Below are 23,310 nucleotides of genomic sequence, written 5' to 3'. Positions count from 1 at the left end.
TCTTTCTGTTATCATTTGAACGCTTTTCCCTCAGTATCTCAAGAGCTTCAAATTATAAGGCTCTATCTGCATTTTTGTCAAAACTGAGTTACTTGCATGGCGTTGCTTTGTCAAATATTCTGTACCCACTGCATACCCTAAGATAACAATCATTCCAACCAATTATCTCAGAATCATCTTTTTGCAGATGGAACCTTATAATTCCAAGGTCACACAATTCTGTCATTCAAAATGTGAGTCATTGTGCACCAGGAGGTTGCAGACACTCTATTTCCCAAGCCTTTATGTCCTCAGACTGAATTGCATGAGATGACATCATGCTATTTAATAAGGTTCTTTAGACGGGACATCTGGTACTAGCTTTAGACCATTAGCAGTTTCCCCTCACCACTCATTGGTTTCATTTCACCTACAGTACCTGACGCTCTGCAATTCTCATGATAGATTTCAATTCTCGTGGTAGATGTTGCTCTGCCTGGGGATTGATTTGGGGCTGAGGTCAGGAGAGTGAAAGTTGTGCACGTAGCCGATAAACTAGAGTTGATCACTGTGCAGAGCAGGTAGGTGTGAAGTTAACACTTCAACCAACCTGATGGATGACACCAAGTCGGCCAGCTTCAATAATTAAACAGTGCTGAACTCCATAAAAGAAGTTTGCAGGCTGCAGATTAAAAAGCTTCACAAGCACATTCTCTTTGATGTTGTAGGTAACTGCTACTGACCCAGATAAGGATGCTGACCAGGAGGCCCTGCGGTACTCCCTCCATGGCCAGGGAGCCGAGAGCGAGTTCATTATTGATGAGGTGACGGGGAAGATCTACGCTCAGAGGACTCTGAACCGGGAGGAGCGGGCCGTGTGGAGGTTTGTGGTCCTTGCCACAGATGAGGGCGGCGAGGGTCTGACCGGATTCACTGACATCATCATCAACGTGTGGGACATCAACGACAACGCGCCCATCTTCACCTGCGCCCCCAATTGTCATGGCAACGTGCCGGAGAACTCTGCCCCCGGCACCTCTGTCATGGAGATGACGGCCACCGACCTGGATGACTCGGCCGTGGGCCAGAACGCTGTGCTGTCCTACAGGATTGTGGGTAATGCGGGTACAGGTGGCGGCGGCTCTGACATGTTCAGCATTAACCCTTCCACGGGCACCATCTCGGTGGCAATGAGTGGCCTGGACCGGGAGCAGGCAGAGACCTACCTGCTGATGGTGGAGGCCAGGGATGGGGGTGGCATGATGGGCACGGGTACCGCCACCATCAGGGTGACAGATGTGAATGACCACGCACCCAGGTTCACGGAGCGATCCTGCCTCGCCAGGGTTCCTGAGAGCAGTGAGCCCAACGCGGTGGTGCTGGAGCTGTCTGCTGAGGACTGGGACACAGGCGAGAACGCCCAGCTCACATTCAGTGTGGTGGCAGGAGACCCAGAGCAGAAGTTTTCCATGGTGAGCCAACGGCAGGAGCAGCGTGGCACCCTGAGGCTGAAGAAGAGGCTGGACTACGAGAGGCCCAGTGAGCAGCGCTTCAACCTCACCCTGAAGGTCGAAGATCTGGACTTCTCCAGCTTTATCCACTGTGTCGTAGAGGTAGAGGACTGTAACGACCACGCTCCCATCTTCATCGCGCTCTCCCAGCCGCCAGCGCCCCTGCCCGAGGATGTGCCCGTGGGCAGCAGCGTGGCCAGGTTGACGGCCAGCGACTCTGACTCAGGCCAAAACAAGGAGATCACCTACAAAATCCTCCAGGAGTCAGATCCTCTGGGCCAGTTCTCTGTAGACCAGTCTGGTCTAGTCACTGTGACCAGCGCTCTGGACAGAGAGACAGCAGCGCAACACAACCTGGTCGTCCTGGCTTCTGACCATGGCTCTCCGGCCTTGACGGGCAGCGCCACCATTCAGCTGGCCCTGCTGGACGTGAACGACAACGGGCCGGAGTTTGAGGCAATGTACACTCCAGTGGTGTGGGAGAACGTCTCTGGTCCACAGCTGGTCAGACTCAACCAGACTTCCACACTGCTGCGGGCCGTAGACCGAGACTCAGCGGAGAACGGATCTCCATTCTACTTCAGCCTTCCCTTAGAGCTACACCACAGCAACGACTTCTACCTGCAGGATAACGGAAACGGCACGGCCACCATCACAGCCCTGAGGGCCTTCGACCGGGAGAGGCAGAAAGAGTTCCTCCTACAGATCATCATGAGTGACAGCGGCCATCCACCCAAGACGGTCACCAACACTCTGACCATCACCATAGGAGACGAGAACGACCATGCTCACCAGGCGGGAGAGAAGGAGATTTTTGTCAACAGTCACAGAGGTGAGATCACTGCCATCATCAATACACTATAGCACATGTATTCATGCATAGCACAGCACCGAGAGAACAAATTCACAAAGCAATATATGAATGAGGAGCAAATCATTTGACCCTCAGTCTGACCTTTTCCAGGGCTTGAAGGTTTTGCTTCAACTGGGAGTTTATGGAAAGAAACCATGTCTCTTTTGTTGTTCTGGCGCCTTTGTAGAGTAAGAGCTGCTATAGGTGCGAACAATTAGGTATAGCTGATTCTCTTTTCTACTCTTCAGGGTTGACTATCTATTCCTGGTTTATACCTCTCCTTTCACAAAACGAGTCAATACATTTTGTTCCCCATTGTTGAAGTGCAGTGGAGAGTTGCTGGTAATAGGTGTTGTCTCGTTTATTTCAGACACATTTTCTTGTTGCCTTGCAATGACCATGATGGCGTTTCTCTAGCTAGCTGTTTTCAGAACAGTGCTCTTTTTGACTATGCCTCTTCGTGACACACACACACACACACACAGAGAGACACACACCCTTGAGAAAACCGATGTTCTTTGCCGACAGGGAGGATGCCGACCACTGTCCTGGGGAAGGTCTACGCCCCGGATCCTGATGATTGGGACAACAAGACCTATGCCTTTGACGGACATGTGCCCAAGTAAGACATCCCTAGCTCTCTTCACTATGTATTTCTCTCTCTTTCCCTCCCTCCCGTCGCCCTCTCTCAACGCGCCATAAACCTTGAGAGTGATGTCTCTCCCGACAGCCTCTCTGTCATTGATGTTGTGGACCTGCACCTGAGACGAAAGGAGCGAGACGAGCAGAGCAGAGGAACCCTGAGCGACAGGGCGTTTTTGAGACGTTTGCCTTGAGATCTCTGTGAAGGCTCAGCAGCTACAGCAGTGTTCGGGAACATGTCATACCATGTGACACCTTCGACGGCCTCACATCCAGAAGCATGACGACTACCACTGCTATAGCCCTGCACTCACATACAGAAACGAAGATTGACTGTAGCTTTTTCCCCCCAGAGAATCTGTTCTTTCAACACACATAGCTACAGTATGTTGTTGAATCTATACAGAGTTAATATTTAATCTAGCATCTCTCATCTTCACTCGAGTAGAGAAACTTCTGCATTACTCAATAGGGAAAAGGTTGGAATCCAGTTGACTAATTTTGACACTTCATATTAAACACAGTTGGATTTGAAGATGATAAAGCATCTCATCTCAATGTCTCCTTCACTATTTGATGTGCCTGGGATCTTGCTTTGATTCCCGGTGTAATCAAACTTGAATGAGCTCAATTACAAAGGAAGTATGAAGTCGTGGACCACAAGGGGTTGCTTCCTCTCATCTTTTGCTCTTATCCCTTTTATAATCTCCCCTTCCCTCCCCTTCTTTCGTCTATCCTTTCCTCCCTCCTCCCTCCCCCCTCCCCCTCTATTCTCTCCTCCCCCATATTTTCTTATTTTCTCTTCTTATATCCTCTCTCTCTTATCTACTCCTTCTTTGATCCTGCTGTTTTGAATCATTGTGTCTTAATCTCCTCGCTCTGGTTCCCAAAGTCTCTCAGTCATTTCTTCTCATTTATGTCAACCTAGTATTCATTCACAGTGGTGATACCACCAACTCTAACTACAGATGTACCCCAGGCTGCTCATTTTACATGCAATACATGAAGCATTGATGTTGCTGATGTGGTTTTTCATGCCTCCTCAGTTACTTCATCCTGAACAAGCGGACGGGATTCCTGATCATTAAGGAGAACACTCCCCCGGGCAGTTACGAGTTTCAGGTGTGCGTGTCAGACGGCGTGTGGCCAGACGCCGTCTCCGGGGTAACAGTGTATGTGAGGGAGCTGCGCGACGAGGCCATCTACAATTCTGGATCCCTGCGCCTGGCAGGTACAGTACAGTACACAAGTCCTCTGAACCTTGTATGACCTGGGACACATCAGGGGTCGGAATGTTTTATATGGTGTCATGTTATCGTATGAAGATGATTTCTTATGTTTATAAGAATGTATATTTTCAAGATACAATGTATGAGTTAGTAACAGTGGAAACAGGTCATTCTTGGAAGTGTGTCATTCTGAATTATAATTAGACAATGTTTTGCTTCCTCAGCACTTTCATTTTGGGCGTCAATTATTGTCTGATGCACCGCTTGTGTGTGTAAAAATGAAATATACTCTGGAAGAGATGGTCTATGGCTGAGGGGATTTTATGATTTCTGAGATATTTAAATGAAAAGAGAGAGAGAGAGAGGAATTTAGCGGAGGGAGTCATGGCTCATATAAGCTGATAAAGGGATTTGCTTAAAAAAACAGCAGCAGGCAATGTAGTCACACCAACCAGGAGCCGTTACATTACAGCTGGTGATTATATACGATGTAACATTATTTATTTAAAGGGAACTGGGTAAACAGGACGTTTTGTAATATGTACTGTAAGTGATGAAAATGGAACCAAAATCTTCCGTAATCAATGTTTGTTTGCGCTCTGCTTCAGTCCATTTCATCTACAGTAGAGCCGCTTGGTTTCGTAAACTTCTTAGCCGGGTATTTCGAGTGCATCCTCTAAATGACAACAATATCCACTGCATTTAGAGAGCTGGAGAGCTTGTATTGATCGAAATGGCTCGTGGCATAAAATGTCTGTTGAAGGTGAGTGTTATTGGAAGCAATATGGCAACAACTGCTGTAGTGCTGAGAACTGAACCAGACTCAGGCGCTCAACCTAGAGTGCAATTACCCTAATCAGTCCTGAGACCCAAACAACACGGTATTCATGTGACTTGTCCGCAAGCCCATATATTTATCCTCACAATGAAGTGTTTTACCATTTTCCAGGGCTACAAGTAGTAGAATTTAACATGAACAGTTGCGTTCATGAGTTTTACCGACAGATAGAAAAAACAAGGTCTACCAAATCAAAACATTTATAAAAATGAATTGATATGAATATTCTAAGTACATCAATTGTTTCCTCAGTGGGAAATTATTATCCAACGAGTCCGTTTCGACTGTTTCAACTGTGTGGCGTTTCCCTAGAAGAACCCCTTACCTTCGAATGACTCCTGAGTAGCGCGTGAGCATCATAGAGCAATGTGTTCGTGAGCGTCTCCGATTGTCATAGAGAGCTTTTAGTCGTTTGTTGCTTAAACCGGACTCTACAGACGTTTTTACAGAAAGATCCGCGGCCTCTTTGAGATCCACCCTTGTCTCACAAACACCGATCTTGCTCAGCCCCCATTAATCACCCATTAATCACACAGACGTGGTTGGTGTCTACGGACGGTACAACCCCGACGTCTGTAGCTGAAACACACAACGTTTAAACAGTGTTAGAAGTCCTAAACCGTGCGGTGTTACAGTGGGACACATTGGGTTAAATATACATCTGTAGACACAACCCAGGAAATGTTAAATGTCAACACCAAGACTGCCCCCAATCCAAATGCATTTGTAAACAGCAATTACCTGAAGGTAATTGGGATTGTGAAAGCCATTTTCAGGTTATTTCACAAATAAAGCACTCTGTAAACATTCTCATGGATTCCAAGTCTAAAGGATTATGTAAAATTCAACTTATAGTATTACTGACATAGCTTCCTTGACATTTTAAATCCCATTTCAAGAACAAATGTGGAAGGCAATAAGGACATGTACTGTTAAATCTTATTCTGGGAGATTAAGGCTCTTTGTGGAAAACTTGCAGGAGAATATGATTGAAAGGTGAAATGTGTGATAAATAGTGAATCCTTGAGATGCCCACACCAGTTCACACAAGCATATATGACATATTCAAAGAAACACACACACACACACACACACACACACACACACACACACACACACACACACACACACACACACACACACACACACACACACACACACACACACACACACACACACACACACACACACACACACACACACACACACACACACACACACACAGCTTTATTTTCGTGAAATTTCAGGACTTTTGGGGGGAGTAAAAATGTTTGACCATTACAAATCCTATTTTCCCTAACCCCTAACCGTTTAACCTAACCCTAAACCTAACCCTAACCTTAACCCTAACCCTAACCTTAACCCCAAAACCCTAAATCTAACCCTTAAGCTTAAAATAGCAAATTCAGGACATGAAGAATTGTTTTTTTATGATGATTGTTTTCCTACCTTGTCAGGCCAACCAGGTGAATTATTAGGACATTAGGGTCCTGGTATAGGAAGGTAGGAAAACAAGTACACACACACTCACTCTCTTTCGCTCTCTCGCTCAAACACACAGCCCTCTGGGTAATGTCTTGTATGTGGGATAAAGAAATTTGAATCAGCTTGAGTGTGTCTTTTTCTGGCTGGGAGATTAGTTCGAAAAAGTTTCACATTTAATCCTTCATTCCATTCTCCCCCTTCCCTCCCTTCTGTCTAACTCTGGGGCCCACCTCACCTGTTTGCATCTCTCCTGCTTCCTGCTTCATGCGATCAATAAAAATAGAAATTGGAAAAAATATCTTCAGTTCACCTCTGGGATTAACACCAATACTAACCTCTGAGTCTGTCTCAAGGTCCTATTGACCCAGTCAACTGAGACCCTCTACTCTGTCACCATCAGTGCTGACCTGACATGACAGGGGCATGCTAGTCTCTTTTAATGGAGGTAGTTTGTATTTACTGTGCCTTACAGTGAAGCTAAAATTTGTCTCTGTCCTCCACCATTTTGGATTTGAGATCAAATGTTTTATATGAGGCAACAGTACAGAATGTTACCTTTTTATTCGAGGGTATTTTCATACATATCTGTTGCGCCACTTAGAAATCAATGCACTTTATGTAACTAGTCCCCCCATTAGAAGGTGTAATAATTATTTTGACAAATTCACTTATGGTTTTCAGTTTAGTCAAAAGTTTAGTATTTTGGTCCCATATTCCCAGCACACAATGACTACATCAAGCGTGTGACTCTACAAAGTTATTGGATGCATTTGCAGTTTGTTTTGGTTGTGTTTCGGGTTGTTGTGCCCAATAGAAACGAATGGTTAATTAATTTAGTGTGTCCAAATACTTATGACACCTTCAAATGTGGGAACTAGATACATGAAGTGCTTTCATTTGTGGAGTTGAATTCCAAAATATTATCCAATACTATCCAAAATACTACACGTTGGGGAATTCGATTTTATTGTTTAATAGGCATCCCGTTAGCTGGACACCTGTCGTCAACATCCGGTGAAATTGGAGGGCGCGCTATTCAAATAAATAATTGTAATATTAAACATTTATCAACATACAAGTATCTTATATCATTTAAAAGCTTAAATTCTTGTTAATCTAATTGCATTGTCAGATTTACAATAGGCTGTACAGCGAAAGCATACCATGCGATTGTTTGAGGACGGCGCCCCACATCAACGTATTTTTCAAACAGCACAGGCTTCATAAAATCACAAATAGCGATTAAATAAATCACTTACTTTTGAAAATCTTCCTCTGTTTGCCATCCCAAGGGTCCCAGCTACAACATTAATGGTAATTTTGTCAGATAAAATCCTTCTTTATTTCCCAAAAAGTCTGTTTAGTTGGCGCCATCAATTTCAGTAATCCACTTGTTCAACATGTAGACAAAGGAATCCAAAAACCTACCGCTAAACTTTGTTCAAACAAGTCAAACTATGTATCTAAACAATCTTCAGGTTCCCTAAAATGTAAATAAACTATAATATTTCATACGGAAAGAAGCAAGTTCAATAGAAAAGTGTCCTCTTCGTCACGCGCCCACAGACTGATTTCAAACTGTGACTCTTTGTACCAAAACTCCAAATTCTTCCTCGTTTTGGAAGAAAAAAGGCCAAAACCTTGAACAAAGACTTTTGACATCTAGTGGAAGCCATAGGAATTGCAATCTGGGAGTTTGAATTGCATAAGACCCATAGCTTTCCATTATTAGAGCCTGGGACCTTAAAAAAATCTAATAAATCAGGTTGGTTTTTCTTTGGATTTTTGACTACCATGTTAATTGTGCTATAGTCTCATACATTCTTTTAACCTCTAGTGACACCCCATCCTGTGAACGGGACCGTTGTCATCATCTGACACTAATTAGCATATCGCAACAGACATAAATATTACTAGAAAATATTCCTATTCATGAAAATCACAAGTGAAATATATTGAGACACAGCTTAGCCTTTTGTTAATCCCCCTGTCATCTCAGATTTTCAAAATATGTTTACAGCCTAGCATAGCATTTTGTCGAGCTAGCAGCAGGTAACTTGGTCACGGAAATCAGAAATGCATTCAAATTAAATCGTTTACCTTTGATGAGCTTCGGATGTTTTCACTCACGAGACTCCCAGTTAGATAGCAAATGTTCCTTTTTTCCCAAAATATTATTTTTGTAGGCGAAATAGCTCCGTTTGTTCTTCACGTTTTGGCTGAGAAATCGCCATCACGGAAACGGCGAAAAATATTCCAAATTAGCTCCATAATATCGACAGAAACATGGCAAACCTTGTTTATAATCAATCCTCAAGGTGTTTTTCAAATATCTATTCGATAATATATCCATCGGGACAATTAGTTTTTCAGTAGGACCGATTGGAGTAATGGCTACCTCTGTATTTTACGCGAGAATCTCTCTGGGAGCATCAGGTGACCACTTGCGCAATGTAGCCGCCTACGGGTATTCTTCAACAGAAATGCGTAAAACTACGTCACAATGCTGTAGACACCTTCGGGAATACGGAGAAAGAGTAATCTGGTTGATAGCCCATTCACTGCTCAGTAGGGACGCATTGGAACGCAGCGCTATCAAAACATGAGGCACTTCCGGATTGGATTTTTCTCAGGCTTTCGCCTGCAACATCAGTTCTGTTATACTCACAGACAATATTTTTACAGTTTTGGAAACTTTAGAGTGTTTTCTATCCTAAGCTGTCAATTATATGCATATTCTAGCATCTTGTCCTGACAAAATATCCCATTTACTACGGGAATGTTTTTTTTTTTTTTTTTTCAAAAATGAAAATACTGTCCCCTAGTCACAAAAGGTTAACATTTCTACAAACTTTAAAGTGTTTTCTATCCAATGCTACCAATTATTTGCATATCCTGGCTTCTGGGCCTGAGTAGTAGGCAGTTTACTTTGCGCACGTCAGTCAAGCGGAAATTCAGGAAAATAGACCCTAGCCCCAAGATGTTTTAAAGAATTGAACATCTGTAGATGGACTACAGACAATTTATTGTTGAAAGTCAGCAGACATGCAGTTGGCATGTTACTGATAGTCTGTAGATAGTCCATCAGTTGATGCTCTACAAGTGTTATATATCCAATAGCTTCAGTGTCCAAATAAATACTTAGGGGGGTGTATGTACGTGTCTTTGTTTTGTGTGCGTGTGTGTGTGTGTGTGTGCGCGTGTGTGTGGGTTTGTGTGTATCCCCCTAATGCCCGTGGGAAGGAGAGTCAATGTGATCATTGCGTTGGATCAAAGCCAGGTGTAAATCTGTCCCTCCATGTTAAAGACAGTCCCTGCCTGTCTCCCACAGCACTGGTAATGAGACCAGACAGATGGCTGCAGCATCCCCTCACTGAGCTCCATTTCCATTCTCTTATTGTCAATCTAGGATTCCTCCCTCTGTCTGCTCCCATGGCCTTAATCACACTGAGCAACACTGACACTCCTCGGAACCTAATGATCCCAGATTGACACAGCTCAGGTGTTCCCAGCATGACACTTAAAGCCTGCCGTCAGCGCGGGGATTAAGAGTTGGAGAGATGAGAGCACACAGACACACTACACATTGTCAGAAAGTTACACACACACTCACATATTTAGTCAGACAGTTACACACACTAAACTTTTATTAACAACCAAATTCAAAAACATGAATTTATTAAACGTTTCATTCACCAGATATGACTATTGGAGCCATCTCCCTTATAACTTATAACTTATAACCTTCTGATGACCAGGTGGCGAATCGCATCTCTGCATGTCTGGCAGACATATCAGTGTGGATGACGGATCACCACCTCAAGCTGAACCTCGGCAAGACGGAGCTGCTCTTCCTCCCGGGGAAGGACTGCCCGTTCCATGATCTCGCCATCACGGTTGACAACTCCATTGTGTCCTCCTCCCAGAGCGCTAAGAACCTTGGCGTGATCCTGGACAACACCCTGTCGTTCTCAACTAACATCAAGGCGGTGGCCCGTTCCTGTAGGTTCATGCTCTACAACATCCGCAGAGTACGACCCTGCCTCACACAGGAAGCGGCGCAGGTCCTAATCCAGGCACTTGTCATCTCCCGTCTGGATTACTGCAACTCGCTGTTGGCTGGGCTCCCTGCCTGTGCCATTAAACCCCTACAACTCATCCAGAACGCCGCAGCCCGTCTGGTGTTCAACCTTCCCAAGTTCTCTCACGTCACCCCGCTCCTCCGCTCTCTCCACTGGCTTCCAGTTGAAGCTCGCATCCGCTACAAGACCATGGTGCTTGCCTACGGAGCTGTGAGGGGAACGGCACCTCAGTACCTCCAGGCTCTGATCAGGCCCTACACCCAAACAAGGGCACTGCGTTCATCCACCTCTGGCCTGCTCGCCTCCCTACCACTGAGGAAGTACAGTTCCCGCTCAGCCCAGTCAAAACTGTTCGCTGCTCTTGCTCCCCAATGGTGGAACACACTCCCTCACGACGCCAGGACAGCGGAGTCAATCACCACCTTCCGGAGACACCTGAAACCCCACCTCTTTAAGGAATACCTAGGATAGGATAAAGTAATCCTTCTCACCCCCCCCCCTTAAAAGATTTAGATGCACTATTGTAAAGTGGCTGTTCCACTGGATGTCATAAGGTGAATGCACCAATTTGTAAGTCGCTCTGGATAAGAGCGTCTGCTAAATGACTTAAATGTAAATGTAAATAACTATTTCTAACTATGTCACTGATATCATTAAAATTGGATGAAATCTCTTTTCCTTTCCTTTCCACCTGTCTCCTGTGTGCTAAAGAGTTTCGATTGGAGCAGTAGGGGGACCCTGTCTGTGTCAAACCGGGCCCAGGGGACTGTGGGGAGTGGGGGTGGGCAGAGGTCAAGCCCAGGGCCCCTGCTCCAGCCCCAGCTCCCCTCTCTCTCCTAATCCCATGCTAGAAGGTGTCGGCTCAATTAGAGGAATCCTTGACTCAGGGGAGAAACGGCCTCGGCTCAGGAGCTCTCTCACCTTGGAACCCTCTCCTTGGCAACTCTTCCAAATTGAGGTTGAAGGCTGTTCCGTCCTCTACCTCTCAATATCCCTGACATAGCCAGAGGGGTCTTTCTGTGTGAGTGTTGGCTGTGACTGTGACAATGTGTAGCAGGGATGGGTGGTGTCTGTCTTGCTGAGCCAGGGCCAGTGGCTCTCGGGCGGGGAGAGGGGAGGAGATTGACAGGGCCTGTCTGGTCAGGTCTGGGAACACATTCTGTTTATTGCCTGTAAGTTTCTCCTGCTCATTGAAGAGATTGGGGGGGATGCATTAATTTAGCCTCGGAAAACGAGAGGGACGAGTCCTCTGGCATATGTTCTATTCTGAACTTGTATAACTTTGTTTGTTTGTGTGTCTATGTGTGGTGTGTTGCAGACGTCACAGCGAAGGAGTTTATTGAGCAGCGTGGTAGCTTGAGGAGTCGCTATGAACTGCTGGTGGACTTCCTGTCAGAGATGTTGGCGGTGGGCGTTGATGACATCAACGTCTTCAGCCTGATGGACGTCAGGGAGAGGACACTGGACGTGCGCTTCGCAGTGCACAGCAGTCCCTTCCTCAGAGCAGAGAGACTACAGGGATACCTCGCCGCTCACAAACAAAAGGTAATGATGACCCTGGAAGTTATCCTGTTGAATACACTATGATTTTCTTTGAGTAAGAAAATGAAAATAAAAGAACGATTGTGTGATTATTTTAACGAGCCTCACTCATTAAGCATCAGAAGATGCAACCCTAACTTGACCCCACTGAAAATATACACAGGATTACTGGACAGAAGACATTTCCATATGTGGTCAAATGATGGAAAATACAGTCACTCAGGATTGTTGCCTATTTTGAAGAGAGGGGGATTTCAATCGAAAACATTTGCAATATGTATTTGTGTAGCCTTCTGTTTTCCACATAATGAAAAATGTAACCCTCTAGTTTTTTTGAGCTGGTTTTATGTGGATGTTACTAATGGATTATGTAACATTGCAATGTCAATTACAGTATAATATATCTGAACTGCTCTTGTGGCGCTGTCACTTTGAATACATTAGTTATAGCAGTATTGGACTGTATTCACCAGACCAGCTCTAGATTATTGTGGGCTGTGGAGCCTTACAGTATAGTTGTTACACAGGGACAATCTTTAAAGTTAAACCAGACCATTACATCGCCCAGTGGTTAACCGTGTTAGGCCAGTAACCAAAAGGTCGCTGGTTTGAATCCCTGAGCCGACTAGGTGAAAAGTCTTGAGCATAAAACCTGTATTTGCTCTTTTAAGTCGCTCTGGATAAGAGAATCTGTAAAATTACTAAATCTACAATTTCAAAATTGTAATCATCCTCCTTACCCAACACTTAGTTTCGGCTTCCTTCTGTTCTGACATCTCTTCATTGAGGCGCACATTCACTTCCTCTTTCATGCAGTTGAAAGCTAGAGAGAAATAGTGTAGGGAGAGAAAAAGAGAGAGAGGGGGATATACCGAGGTAGAGAAGGAGAGAGAAATCAGTGAAAGAGAGAACGAAAGACAGAAATAAAGAGAAAGGGAGAGAGAGAAGGAAAGGAGAAAGAGAGGTTGGGGATGCTTCAGGTGTGGCTTGTGGTTGGTCTGTGCTCTGTCATCTGGATTCCGTGTGCCCCTCTGAAAAGACATCGATCACAATGAGATGTGAAGTGTGGCGAGGGAAGATGAGCTAGGAGAGGGAAATAGGGAGGGGGGACGGCTGCGGTTATTAAAGTTTGCAATTCTACAGTAATGCTCGGAAATATGAGAGGCATAAATGGTATTTTCTCTCTCTTTCTCTGTTTCTTTCACGGCAATAGAGATTTCCCTTGCTGGTAGAGCATTTCAATTGTTAGTGCACCCCTGACAGTTTTAAGAAAGAACATATTGGTTTGCTGTGGTTAAATCCATTGATATGTAGACCAAGTTCTATGTTCCTCTTGTAGAAGTAATAAAGTGTCTAGAGAGAAGGGACGTTCTAGTTGATTTTGGAAAGTGAAAGGGGACCCTTTTGTGTTATAGATCTCTGCTTCCAGGCCTTTTGTTGTGACACTTCATTTCTGGATTCTGTCATGTAAAATGGGTTGTCTGGATACATGGCCAATCCAAAAAGAATTATAAGTAAGTTGTATCGAAATATCCAAACATAGCCCTACATACTCTTTGTCTTGCCAGTAGATGATATTGTGAAGGAAAATGCCTCCCCTAAGTCCCATAATAAAAACTGTATTTTGAAGTACACTACATGACAAAAAGAATGTGGACACAGCATTCCAAAATCATGGACATTAATATGGAGTTGGTCCCCCTTTTGCTGCTGTAACAGCCTCCACTCTTCTGGGAAGGCTTTCCACTAGATGTTGGAATATTGCTGCGGGGGCTTCCATTAGGCCACAAAAGCGTTAGTGAGCTGGTCAGGCACAGATGTTGGGCGATTAGGCCTGGCTCGCAGTCGGCGTTCCAATTCATCCAAAAGGTGTTCGGTGGGGTTGAGGTCAGGGCTCTGTGCAGGCCAGTGAAGTTCTTCCACACCAATCAGTCATTGTATGCTGTAATGTTAAGATTTCCCTTCATTGGAACAAAGGGGCGTAGCCCAAACCATAAATAACAGCCCCAGACCATTATTCCTCCTGCACCAAATTTTACAGTTGGCATTATGCATTCGGGCAGTGATTCATCACTCCAGAGAACACTTTTACACTGCTCCAGAGTCCAATGGTGGTGAGCTTTACACCACTCCAGCCGACTCTTGGCATTGTGCATGGTGATCTTACGATTGTGTGTGGCTGCTCGGCCATGGACACCCATTTCATGAAGTTACAGACGAACAGTTATTGTGCTGACTGTGCTTCCAGAGGCAGTTTGGAGTGAGTGTTGCAACCGAGGACAGACGATTTTTACAGAAATGTTTGTCTATGGAGATTGGCTGTGTGCCCGTCAGCAATGGGTGTGGCTGAAATAGCCGAATCCCAAAATTTGAAGGGATGTCCACCTACGTTTGTATATACAGTGGCTTGTGAAAGTTTTCACACCCTTTGCATTTTCCCTATTTTATGCCTTACAACCTGGAACTAAAATAGATTTTTGGTGGGTTTGTATTATTTTATTAACACAACATGATTTGAAGAAGCAAAATAATTTTTATTGTGAAACAAACAAGAAATAAGACCGCAAAGTCAATACTTTGTAGAGCCACCTTTTGCAGCAATTACAGCTGCAAGTCTCTTGGGGTATGTCTCTATAAACTTGGCACATCTAGCCACTGGGATTTTTGCCCATTCTTCAAGGCAAAACTGCTTCAGCTCTTTCAAGTTGGATGGGTTCCACTGGTGTACAGCAATCTTTAAGTCATACCACAGATTCTCAATTGGATTGAGGTCTGTGCTTTGACTAGGCCATTCCAAGACATTTAAATGTTTCCCCTTAAACCACTCAAGTGTTGCTTTAGCAGTATGCTTAGGGTCATTGTCCTGCTGGAAGGTGAACCTCCGTCCCAGTCTCAAATCTCTGGAAGACTGAAACAGGTTTCCCTCAAGAATCTCCCTCTCTCTCTCTGTATTTAGCGCCATCCATCATTCCTTCAATTCTGACCAGTTTCCCAGTCCCTCTCGATGAAAAACATCCCGACAGCATGATGCTGCCACCACCATGCTTCACTGTGGGGATGGTGTTCTCGGGGTGTGTTGGGTGTTGGGTTTGCGCCAGACATAGCATTTTCCTTGATGGCCAAAAAGCTCAATTTTAGTCTCATCTCACCAGAGTACCATTTTTCATATATTTGGGGAGTCTCCCACATGCCTTTTGGCGAACACCAAACGTGTTTGCTTGTTACTTTTTTCAAGCAATGGCTTTTCTGGCTGGACTTCCGTAAAGCCCAGCTCTGTGGAGTGTACGGCTTAAAGTTATCCTTAAAGTGATCCAATCTCCGCTGTGGAGCTTTGTAGCTCCTTCAGGGTCATCGTTGGTCTCTTTGTTGCCTCTCTGATTAATACCCTCCTTGCCTGGTCTGTGAGTTTTGGTGGGCGGCCACCTCTTGGCAGGTTTGTTGTGGTGCCATATTCTTTCAAATTTGTAATAACGTATTTAATGGTGTTCCGTGGGATGTTTTTTTTATAATAACCCAACCCTGATCTGTACTCTTCCACAACTTTGTCCCTGATCTGTTTGGAGAGCTCGGTCTTGATGGTGCTGCTTGCTTGGTGGTGCCCCTTGCTTAGTGGTGTTGCCGATTCTGGGGCCTTTCAGAACAGGTGTATATATACTGAGATCATGTGACACTTTGATTGCACACAGGTGTAATTTATTGAACTAATTATGTGACTACTGAAGGTAATTGGTTGTACCAGATCTTATTTAGGGGCTTCATAGCAAAGTGGGTGACTACATATGCATGCACCACTTTTCCATCTTTTTTAAATGTAATTTTTTTCATTAGACTTGACCAATTTGGACTATTTTGTGTATGTCCATTACATAAAATCCGAATGAAAATCCAGGTTAACTACAGGTTGTAATGCAACAAAATAGGAAAAACACCACGGGGGATGACTTTTGCAAGGCACTGTATAGTGCTTTGGATTGTGAATAGGTCATGTGATATTGGTAGAGTTGCGAGTGTAGTGGTGGAGTGTAGTGGAGTGTAGTGGTGGAATAGGCATGGGGAGAGGGAGCACCTTTGTTACTTTTAAACAGTGTTTTTTTACTGCCCCTGATCTCCGACAGCCCATCCCTACCCTATTTCCCCATGTATGCCCTTCTCCCTTCTCCTCGTTCTGCTCTCTCCCAGTCTGTGTGTGTCTCTGGCATTGAACACTCAAGATCCCCCTGCAGCCTGCTGGGATTGAGGAAGTGGAAATCTCAGTATGCCCCTCCCCCAAAGGTTCTTCTCTCTTCTACCCGTTTACCCCTCTATTTTCCTCCTCATATCCCTCTTATGCCCTGCTGCCCCCCCCCCTCATCTCCCCCTCATTCCCTCCCATACACATACCCTGTGATGTGGCGAAGGCAGAGACACACTGACAGAAACAGACAATGCCTAAAAAACACGATATGAGAGACCCAGGGACAGGGTGAAGCAGGAAAAAACGTTTCTGGTAACACTTTCCATGAAGTCCATATGCATAATGCATCATACATGTTCTCATAATGCATTATACAGACAATTTTGGTGGGATTATGAGCATGTCCTTATTTCTATTACATCATGTTGGATGACTGTCATTCAAATTCCATTCACCCAGTTCAATGTAGCTGCGATAGGTTTAGGCTACTGCATGATACTCTAATTGTCCCTATACCCATCATGAGGTTGCTACAACCTAGCCTATGAATGACAGATTACAGCGTAGGTGCACACAGGTCGAGGGACAAATGTAAGGTGTACCCAGAGGAGGACGAAAGCTAGCTGTCCACCGGCTACACCACGGCACTACCCTACAGAGTGCTGTTGAGGCTACTGTAGACCTTCTTTGTGTAATAGTCTTTTTAAAACAGTTATTGGTGGCGTGATTATATTTAGCATGCTTCCTACCTTTGTTGGTTGCAGAGCAGGTGCTGCAGTGTTTTGTTGTTTAGAGGGATGGGTTTGTGACTGAAGGTTGTTTAAATCTAGATTCCATTTTGTCCTGGTTCCCAGTTTGACCACAGACAGTAACCCTGTGAGAAATCATTTAAAAACATTCAAATCAAATCAAAGTTTATTTGTCACGTGCGCCAAATACAACAGGTGTAGAACTTACAGTGAAATGCTTACTTACAGGCTCTAACCAATAGTGCAAAAAAGGTATTAGGTGAACAATAGGTAGGTACAGAAATAAAACAACAGTAAAAAGACAGGCTGTATACAGTAGCGAGGCTATAAAAGTAGCGAGGCTACATACAGACACCGGTTAGTCAGGCTGATTGAGGTAGTATGTACATGTAGATATGGTTAAAGTGACTATGCATATATGATGAACAAAGAGTAGCAGTAGCGTAAAAGAGGGATTGGCGGGTGGCGGGACACAATGCAGATAGCCTGGTTAGCCAATGTGTGGGAGCACTAGTTGGTCGGCCCCAATTGAGGTAGTATGTACATGAATGTATAGTTAAAGTGACTATGCATATATGATGAACAAAGAGTAGCAGCAGCGAAAAAAGAGGGGTTGGGGGGGCACACAATGCAAATAGTCCGGGTAGCCATTTGATTACCTGTTTAGGAGTCTTATGGCTGGGGGGTAAAAACTGTTGAGAAGTATTTTTGTCCTAGACTTGGCACTCCGGTACCACTTGCCATGCGGTAGTAGAGAGAACAGTCTATGACTGGGGTGGCTGAGGTCTTTGACCATTTTTAGGGCTTTCCTCTGACACCGCCTGGTGTAGAGGTCCTGGATGGCAGGCAGCTTAGCCCTAGTGATGTACTGGGCCGTACGCACTACCCTCTGAAGTGCCTTGCAGTCAGAGGCCGAGCAATTGCCGTACCAGGCAGTGATGCAACAAGTCAGGATGCTCTCGATGTTGCAGCTGTAGAACCTTTTGAGGATCTCAGGACCCATGCCAAATCTTTTTAGTTTCCTGAGGGGGAATAGGCTTTGTCGTGCCCTCTTCACGACTGTCTTGGTGTGTTTGGACCATTGTAGATTGTTGTTGATGTGAACACCAAGGAACTTGACGCTCTCAACCTGCTCCAATACAGCCCTGTCGATGAGAATGGGGACGTGCTCGGTCCTCCTTTTCCTGTAGTCCACAATCATCTCCTAAGTCTTGGTTACATTGAGGGATAGGATGTTATTCTGGCACCACTCGGCCAGGTCTCTGACCTCCTCTCTATAGGCTGTCTCATCATTGTCGGTGATCAGGCCTACGTACTTAATGATGGTGTTGGAGTAGTGCCTGGCCATGCAGTCGTGGGTGAACAGGGAGTACAAGAGGGGAGTACTGGGGAGCTCCAGTGTTGAGGATCAGCGTGGCAGATGTGTTGCTACATACCCTCACCACCTGGGGGCGGCCCGTCAGGAAGTCCAGGATCCAGTTGCAGAGGGAGGTGTTTAGTCCCAGGATCCTTAGCTTAGTGATGAGCTTTGAGGGTACAATGGTGTTGAACGCTGATCTGTAGTCAATGAATAGCATTCTTACATAAGTGTTCCTTTTGTCCAGATGGGAAAGGGCAGTGTGGAGTACAATAGAAATTGCATCATCTGTGGATCTGTTTGGCTAGTATGCAAATTGGAGTGGGTCTAGGGTTTCTAGGATAATGGTGTTGATGTGAGCCATTACCAACCTTTCAAAGCACTTCATGGCTACGGACGTGAGTGCTACAGGTCTGTAGTCATTTAGGCAGGTTGCCTTTGTGTTCTTGGGCACAGGGACTATGGTGGTCTGCTTGAAACATGTTGGTATTACAGACTCAATCAGGGACATGTTGGAAATGTCAGTGAAGACACCTGCCAGTTGGTCAGCACATGCCCGGAGCACACATCCTGGTAATCCGTCTGGCGCCGCAGCCTTGTGTATGTTGACCTGTTTAAAGGTCTTACTCACATCTGCTACAGAGGGCATGATCACACGGTCATCTGGAACAGCTGATGCTCTCATGCATGCCTCAGTGTTGCTAGCCTCGAAGCAAGCATAGCAGTGATTTAGCTCGTCTGGTAGGCTTGTGTCACTGGGCAGCTCGTGGCTGTGCTTCCCTTTGTAGTCTGTAATAGTTTGCAAGCCCTACCGCATAAGACGAGCATCGGAGCCGGTGTAGTATGATTCAATCTTAGCCCTGTATTGAAGCTTTGACTGTTTGATGGTTCGTCGCAGGGCATAGCAGGATTTGTTGTAAGCTTCCGGGTTAGAGTCCCACCCCTTTAGCTCAGTGCGAATGTTCCCTGTATTCCATGGCTTCTGGTTGGGGTATGTACGTACAGTCACTGTGGGGACGATGTCCTCGATACACTTATTGATAAAGCCAGTGACTGATGTGGTGTACTCCTCAATGACATCGGAGGAATCCCGGAACATTTTCCAGTCTGTGATAGCAAAACAGTCCTGTAGTTAAGCAACTGCTTCATCTGACCACTTTTTTTATAGACTGAGTCACTGGTGCTTCCTGCTTTATTTTTGCTTGTAAGCAGGAATCAGAAGGATAGAGTTGTGGTCGGATTTACCAAATGGAAGGCGAGAGAGAGCATTGTATGAGTCTCTGTGTGTGGAGTAAAGGTGATCTATAATTATTTTTCCCTCTGGTTGCACATTTAACATGTTGATAGGAATTTGGTATAACTGATTTCAGCTGATTTCAGCTTAACATGATCAGCTTACCATGATCAGCTTACCATGATCAGCTTACCACTTTTGTTTCACATGTCAGACCAGCAACAACCAAACAGCTGTACTGAACATGCTGCTAAGTACTGCTAATGAGCATGATGATTTTAGGTCTAGTGTGTAATTATGGTTTGTTTCTATGACTGACTGTATCATTAAATGGCTGTTCAGCTGGTGTTCTCTAAGAACAGAGCCATTGAGTACCCTCCTGTCTGATTGGCTTCCCGAGAGAGAGAGAGAGAGAGAGAGAGAGAGAGAGAGAGAGAGAGAGAGAGGGATTTATATTTATGTTTATTTATTTTCCCTTTTGTACTTTAACTATTTGCACATCATTACAACACTGTATATACAGTTGAAGTCGGAAGATTACATACACTGAAGTTGGAGTCATTAAAATTTGTTTTTCAACCACTCCACAAATGTCTTGTTAACAAACTATAGTTTTGGGAAGTTGGTTAGGACATCTACTTTGTGCATGACACAAGTAATTTTCCAATAATTGTTTACAGACAGATTATTTCACTTATAATTCACTGTATCACAATTCCAGTGGGTCAGAAGTTTACATACACTAAGTTGACTGTGCCTTTAAACAGCTTGGAAAATTCCAGAAAATAATGTCATGGCTTTAGAAGCTCCTGATAGGTTAATTGACATCATTGGCTAATTGACATCATTGTACCTGTGGATGTATTTCAAGGCCTACCTTCATAATCAGTGCCTCTTTGCTTGACATCTTGGGAAAATCAAAATAAATAATTGAAAAACCTCCACAAGACCTCCACAAGTCTGGTTCATCATTGGGAGCACTTTCCAAATGCCTGAAGGTACCACATTCATCTGTACAAACAATAGTACGCCAGTATAAACACCATAGGACCACACAGCCGTCATACCGCTCAGGTAGGAGACGCGTTCTGTTTCCTAGAGATGAAAGTACTTTGGTGCAAAAAGTGCAAATCAATCCCAGAACAAAAGACCTTGTGAAGATGCTGGAGGAAACTGGTACAAAAGTATCTATATCCACAGTAAAAACGAGTCCCATTTCGACATAACCTGAAAGGCCGCTCAGCAAGGATGAAGCCACTGCTCCAGAACCGCCATAAAAAAAGCCAGACTACGGTTTGCAACTGCACATGGGGACAAAAATCATACTTTTTGGAGAAATTTCCTCTGGTCTGATGAAACAAAAATAGAACTGTTTGGCCATAATGACCATCGTTATGTTTGGAGGAAAAAGGGGGAGGCTTGCAAGCCGAAGAACACCATCCCAACTGTGAAGCAGGTGGGTGGCAGCATCATGAAGTGGGGGTGCTTTACTGCAGGAGAGACTGGTGCACTTCACAAAATAGATGGCACCATGAGGCAGGAAAATGATGTGGATATATTGACGCAACATCTCAAGACATCAGTCCGGAAGTTAAAGCTTGGTCGCAAATGGGTTTCCAAATGGACAATGACTCCAAGCATACTTCCAAAGTTGTGGTAAAATGGCTTAAGGACAACAAAGTCAAGGCATTGGAGTGGCCATCACAAAGCCCTGACCTCAATCCCATAGAAAAGTTGTGGGCAGAACTGAAAAAGTGTGTGCGAGCAAGGCGGCCTACAAACCTGACTCAGTTACACCAGCTTTGTCAGGAGGAATGGGCCAAAATTCACCCAACTTATTGTGGGAAGCTTGTGGAAGGCTACCCAAAATGTTTGACCCAAGTTAAGCAATTTAAAGGCAATGCTACTGAATACTAATTGAGTGTATGTAAACTTCTGACCCACTGGGAATGTGATGAAGGAAATATAAAAGCTGAAATAATACTTTTTTACTAGGATTTGTGAAAAACTGAGTTTAAATGTATTTGGCTAAGGTGTATGTTAATTTCTGACTTCAACTGTATACATAATATGACATTTGGAACTTTTGTAAGTGTAATGTTTACTGTTAATTTTTTATTGTTTATTGTTTCACTTTTGTTTATTAGGTATTTCACTTGCTTTGGCAATTGACACATACGATTCCCATGCCATTAAAGCCAGTAAATTGAATTGAGAGAAAGAGAGAGAGACACTGTGCCTCAGATCCACAAAGGGGAAAGATGAGACCTGGAGGAATAAAAGCTCAGCATTCCCCGATAGCATGTTACATGTTACTGTAGCTTTGTCTGTACATCGTCTCTTTCTGTTATTCTTCCCCTCTCTTTTCCAACTGCAGTTCAGACAAACAGTAAATCAGACAAATTCAAATCCAATATGGTCAGCAAAGCGTTTGTCAGTTTAAAACAAACAAATTAGCCTCAGGTCCAACCTGTATAATTTCTCTTCCTGCTCCCTCCCGACCTTCTGGGCAACGATGTCCCAGTTTTCAGCATATTCTTTGTAGGCCTACAAGTCCCTAGGGTGCCCTTTACTGTTTTCTCCACAGACTCTGCCCTAGGGAGGCATGGGTATTGTAGTCAAAGCCTCATGGGTGCCTCAAACTGTGTTTTGACTGTAAGTCGCTTTGGATAAAAGCGTCTGCTAAATGGCATATATTATATTATTATTATAAAGCTGACAGTACAGTCATGCGCATAGCATAAAGAGCAGACACGTTTCCATCCCTTCCCAGAGGTCATTTGGTCTTATATGAAATGTCTCTTCTGCCTGTATAGGGATTCTGGGTGAGCAGTGTTTGTCATTGGGCACACACCCATACACTCACATCCACACACACCATATTTCTCTGGCGAGCTTGTTGTGTGTCTTTCCAAGTGGATTGGGAGCTGTGCCATATCAGAAGGGTTTAACCACTCAGATAAGAAATGTAAGACAACCTTTTCAGGCAGTCTACACGGTAATGTGGCATTGGGGATGTTCATGCACGGTAAAGGGGTGCCAGACACATATGTTACATTTAGAGAGTCCTAGAGCTCGAGTGGACGGGTGGGAAGGGGAAGACAGCAGTGGAGATGAGAAAGGGAGTCGGGGATGTCTTTTGATACACATCCTGATGTTTCCCTTGGGTTCTCACTCTGCCCATGTTCTTCTAAGTGCTCTCATTGTGTGGGACTGGTCGAGATAAACACATACACATTCTGACATTCTCTTTAATGTTCACACACAAGCACTTACGGGTGTATTCTCAGAGGAACTCAACAAACTTTCCGCTCTTCTTTTCCAAGCACATCCACTCTCAGTCACTGATCAAATTGTACCAGCCGAGACACTTTAGTCTGCATAGAAACAACAGTTCAATTGGACACGTTAAGGTGGTAGAACTGCTGCTTTTCCATTTGACATTTCACAATCTCCGAACCTAAGGCAGTGGAGCTCTGTTCCACTGAGGTTCTTCCCAATGAAACTCTGGCACAAACAATACAGTATACATTCTGTGCATGCATGACATATGACTGAAAACCATGTCTTTGTCTGCCCTGGTAGTGTCTGTGGTCACAGTGAAGAGGAGGGGGATGTAACTGTGGTTGTGGGGG

At 44.5% G+C, this 23,310-nt stretch overlaps 1 protein-coding gene across 1 annotated transcript in view; it reads left to right on the top strand.

The window, feature by feature from the left end:
- Nucleotides 1-23,310, top strand: part of si:ch211-186j3.6 (neural-cadherin) — a 239,580-nt gene that overhangs the window by 167,409 nt on the left and 48,861 nt on the right. The window contains exons 18-21 of the mRNA XM_052480386.1: nt 708-2,322; nt 2,872-2,965; nt 4,032-4,216; nt 11,938-12,164. Coding sequence (XP_052336346.1) covers nt 708-2,322; nt 2,872-2,965; nt 4,032-4,216; nt 11,938-12,164 — 2,121 coding nt within the window. The remainder of the gene's footprint in view (nt 1-707; nt 2,323-2,871; nt 2,966-4,031; nt 4,217-11,937; nt 12,165-23,310) is intronic.

Source organism: Oncorhynchus keta, chromosome 2, assembly GCF_023373465.1.
Source record: "Oncorhynchus keta strain PuntledgeMale-10-30-2019 chromosome 2, Oket_V2, whole genome shotgun sequence".
NCBI lineage: Eukaryota > Metazoa > Chordata > Actinopteri > Salmoniformes > Salmonidae > Oncorhynchus > Oncorhynchus keta.
The sequence above is the reverse complement of the archived record's forward strand: the minus strand, read 5'-3'. Positions and strand labels throughout refer to the sequence as shown.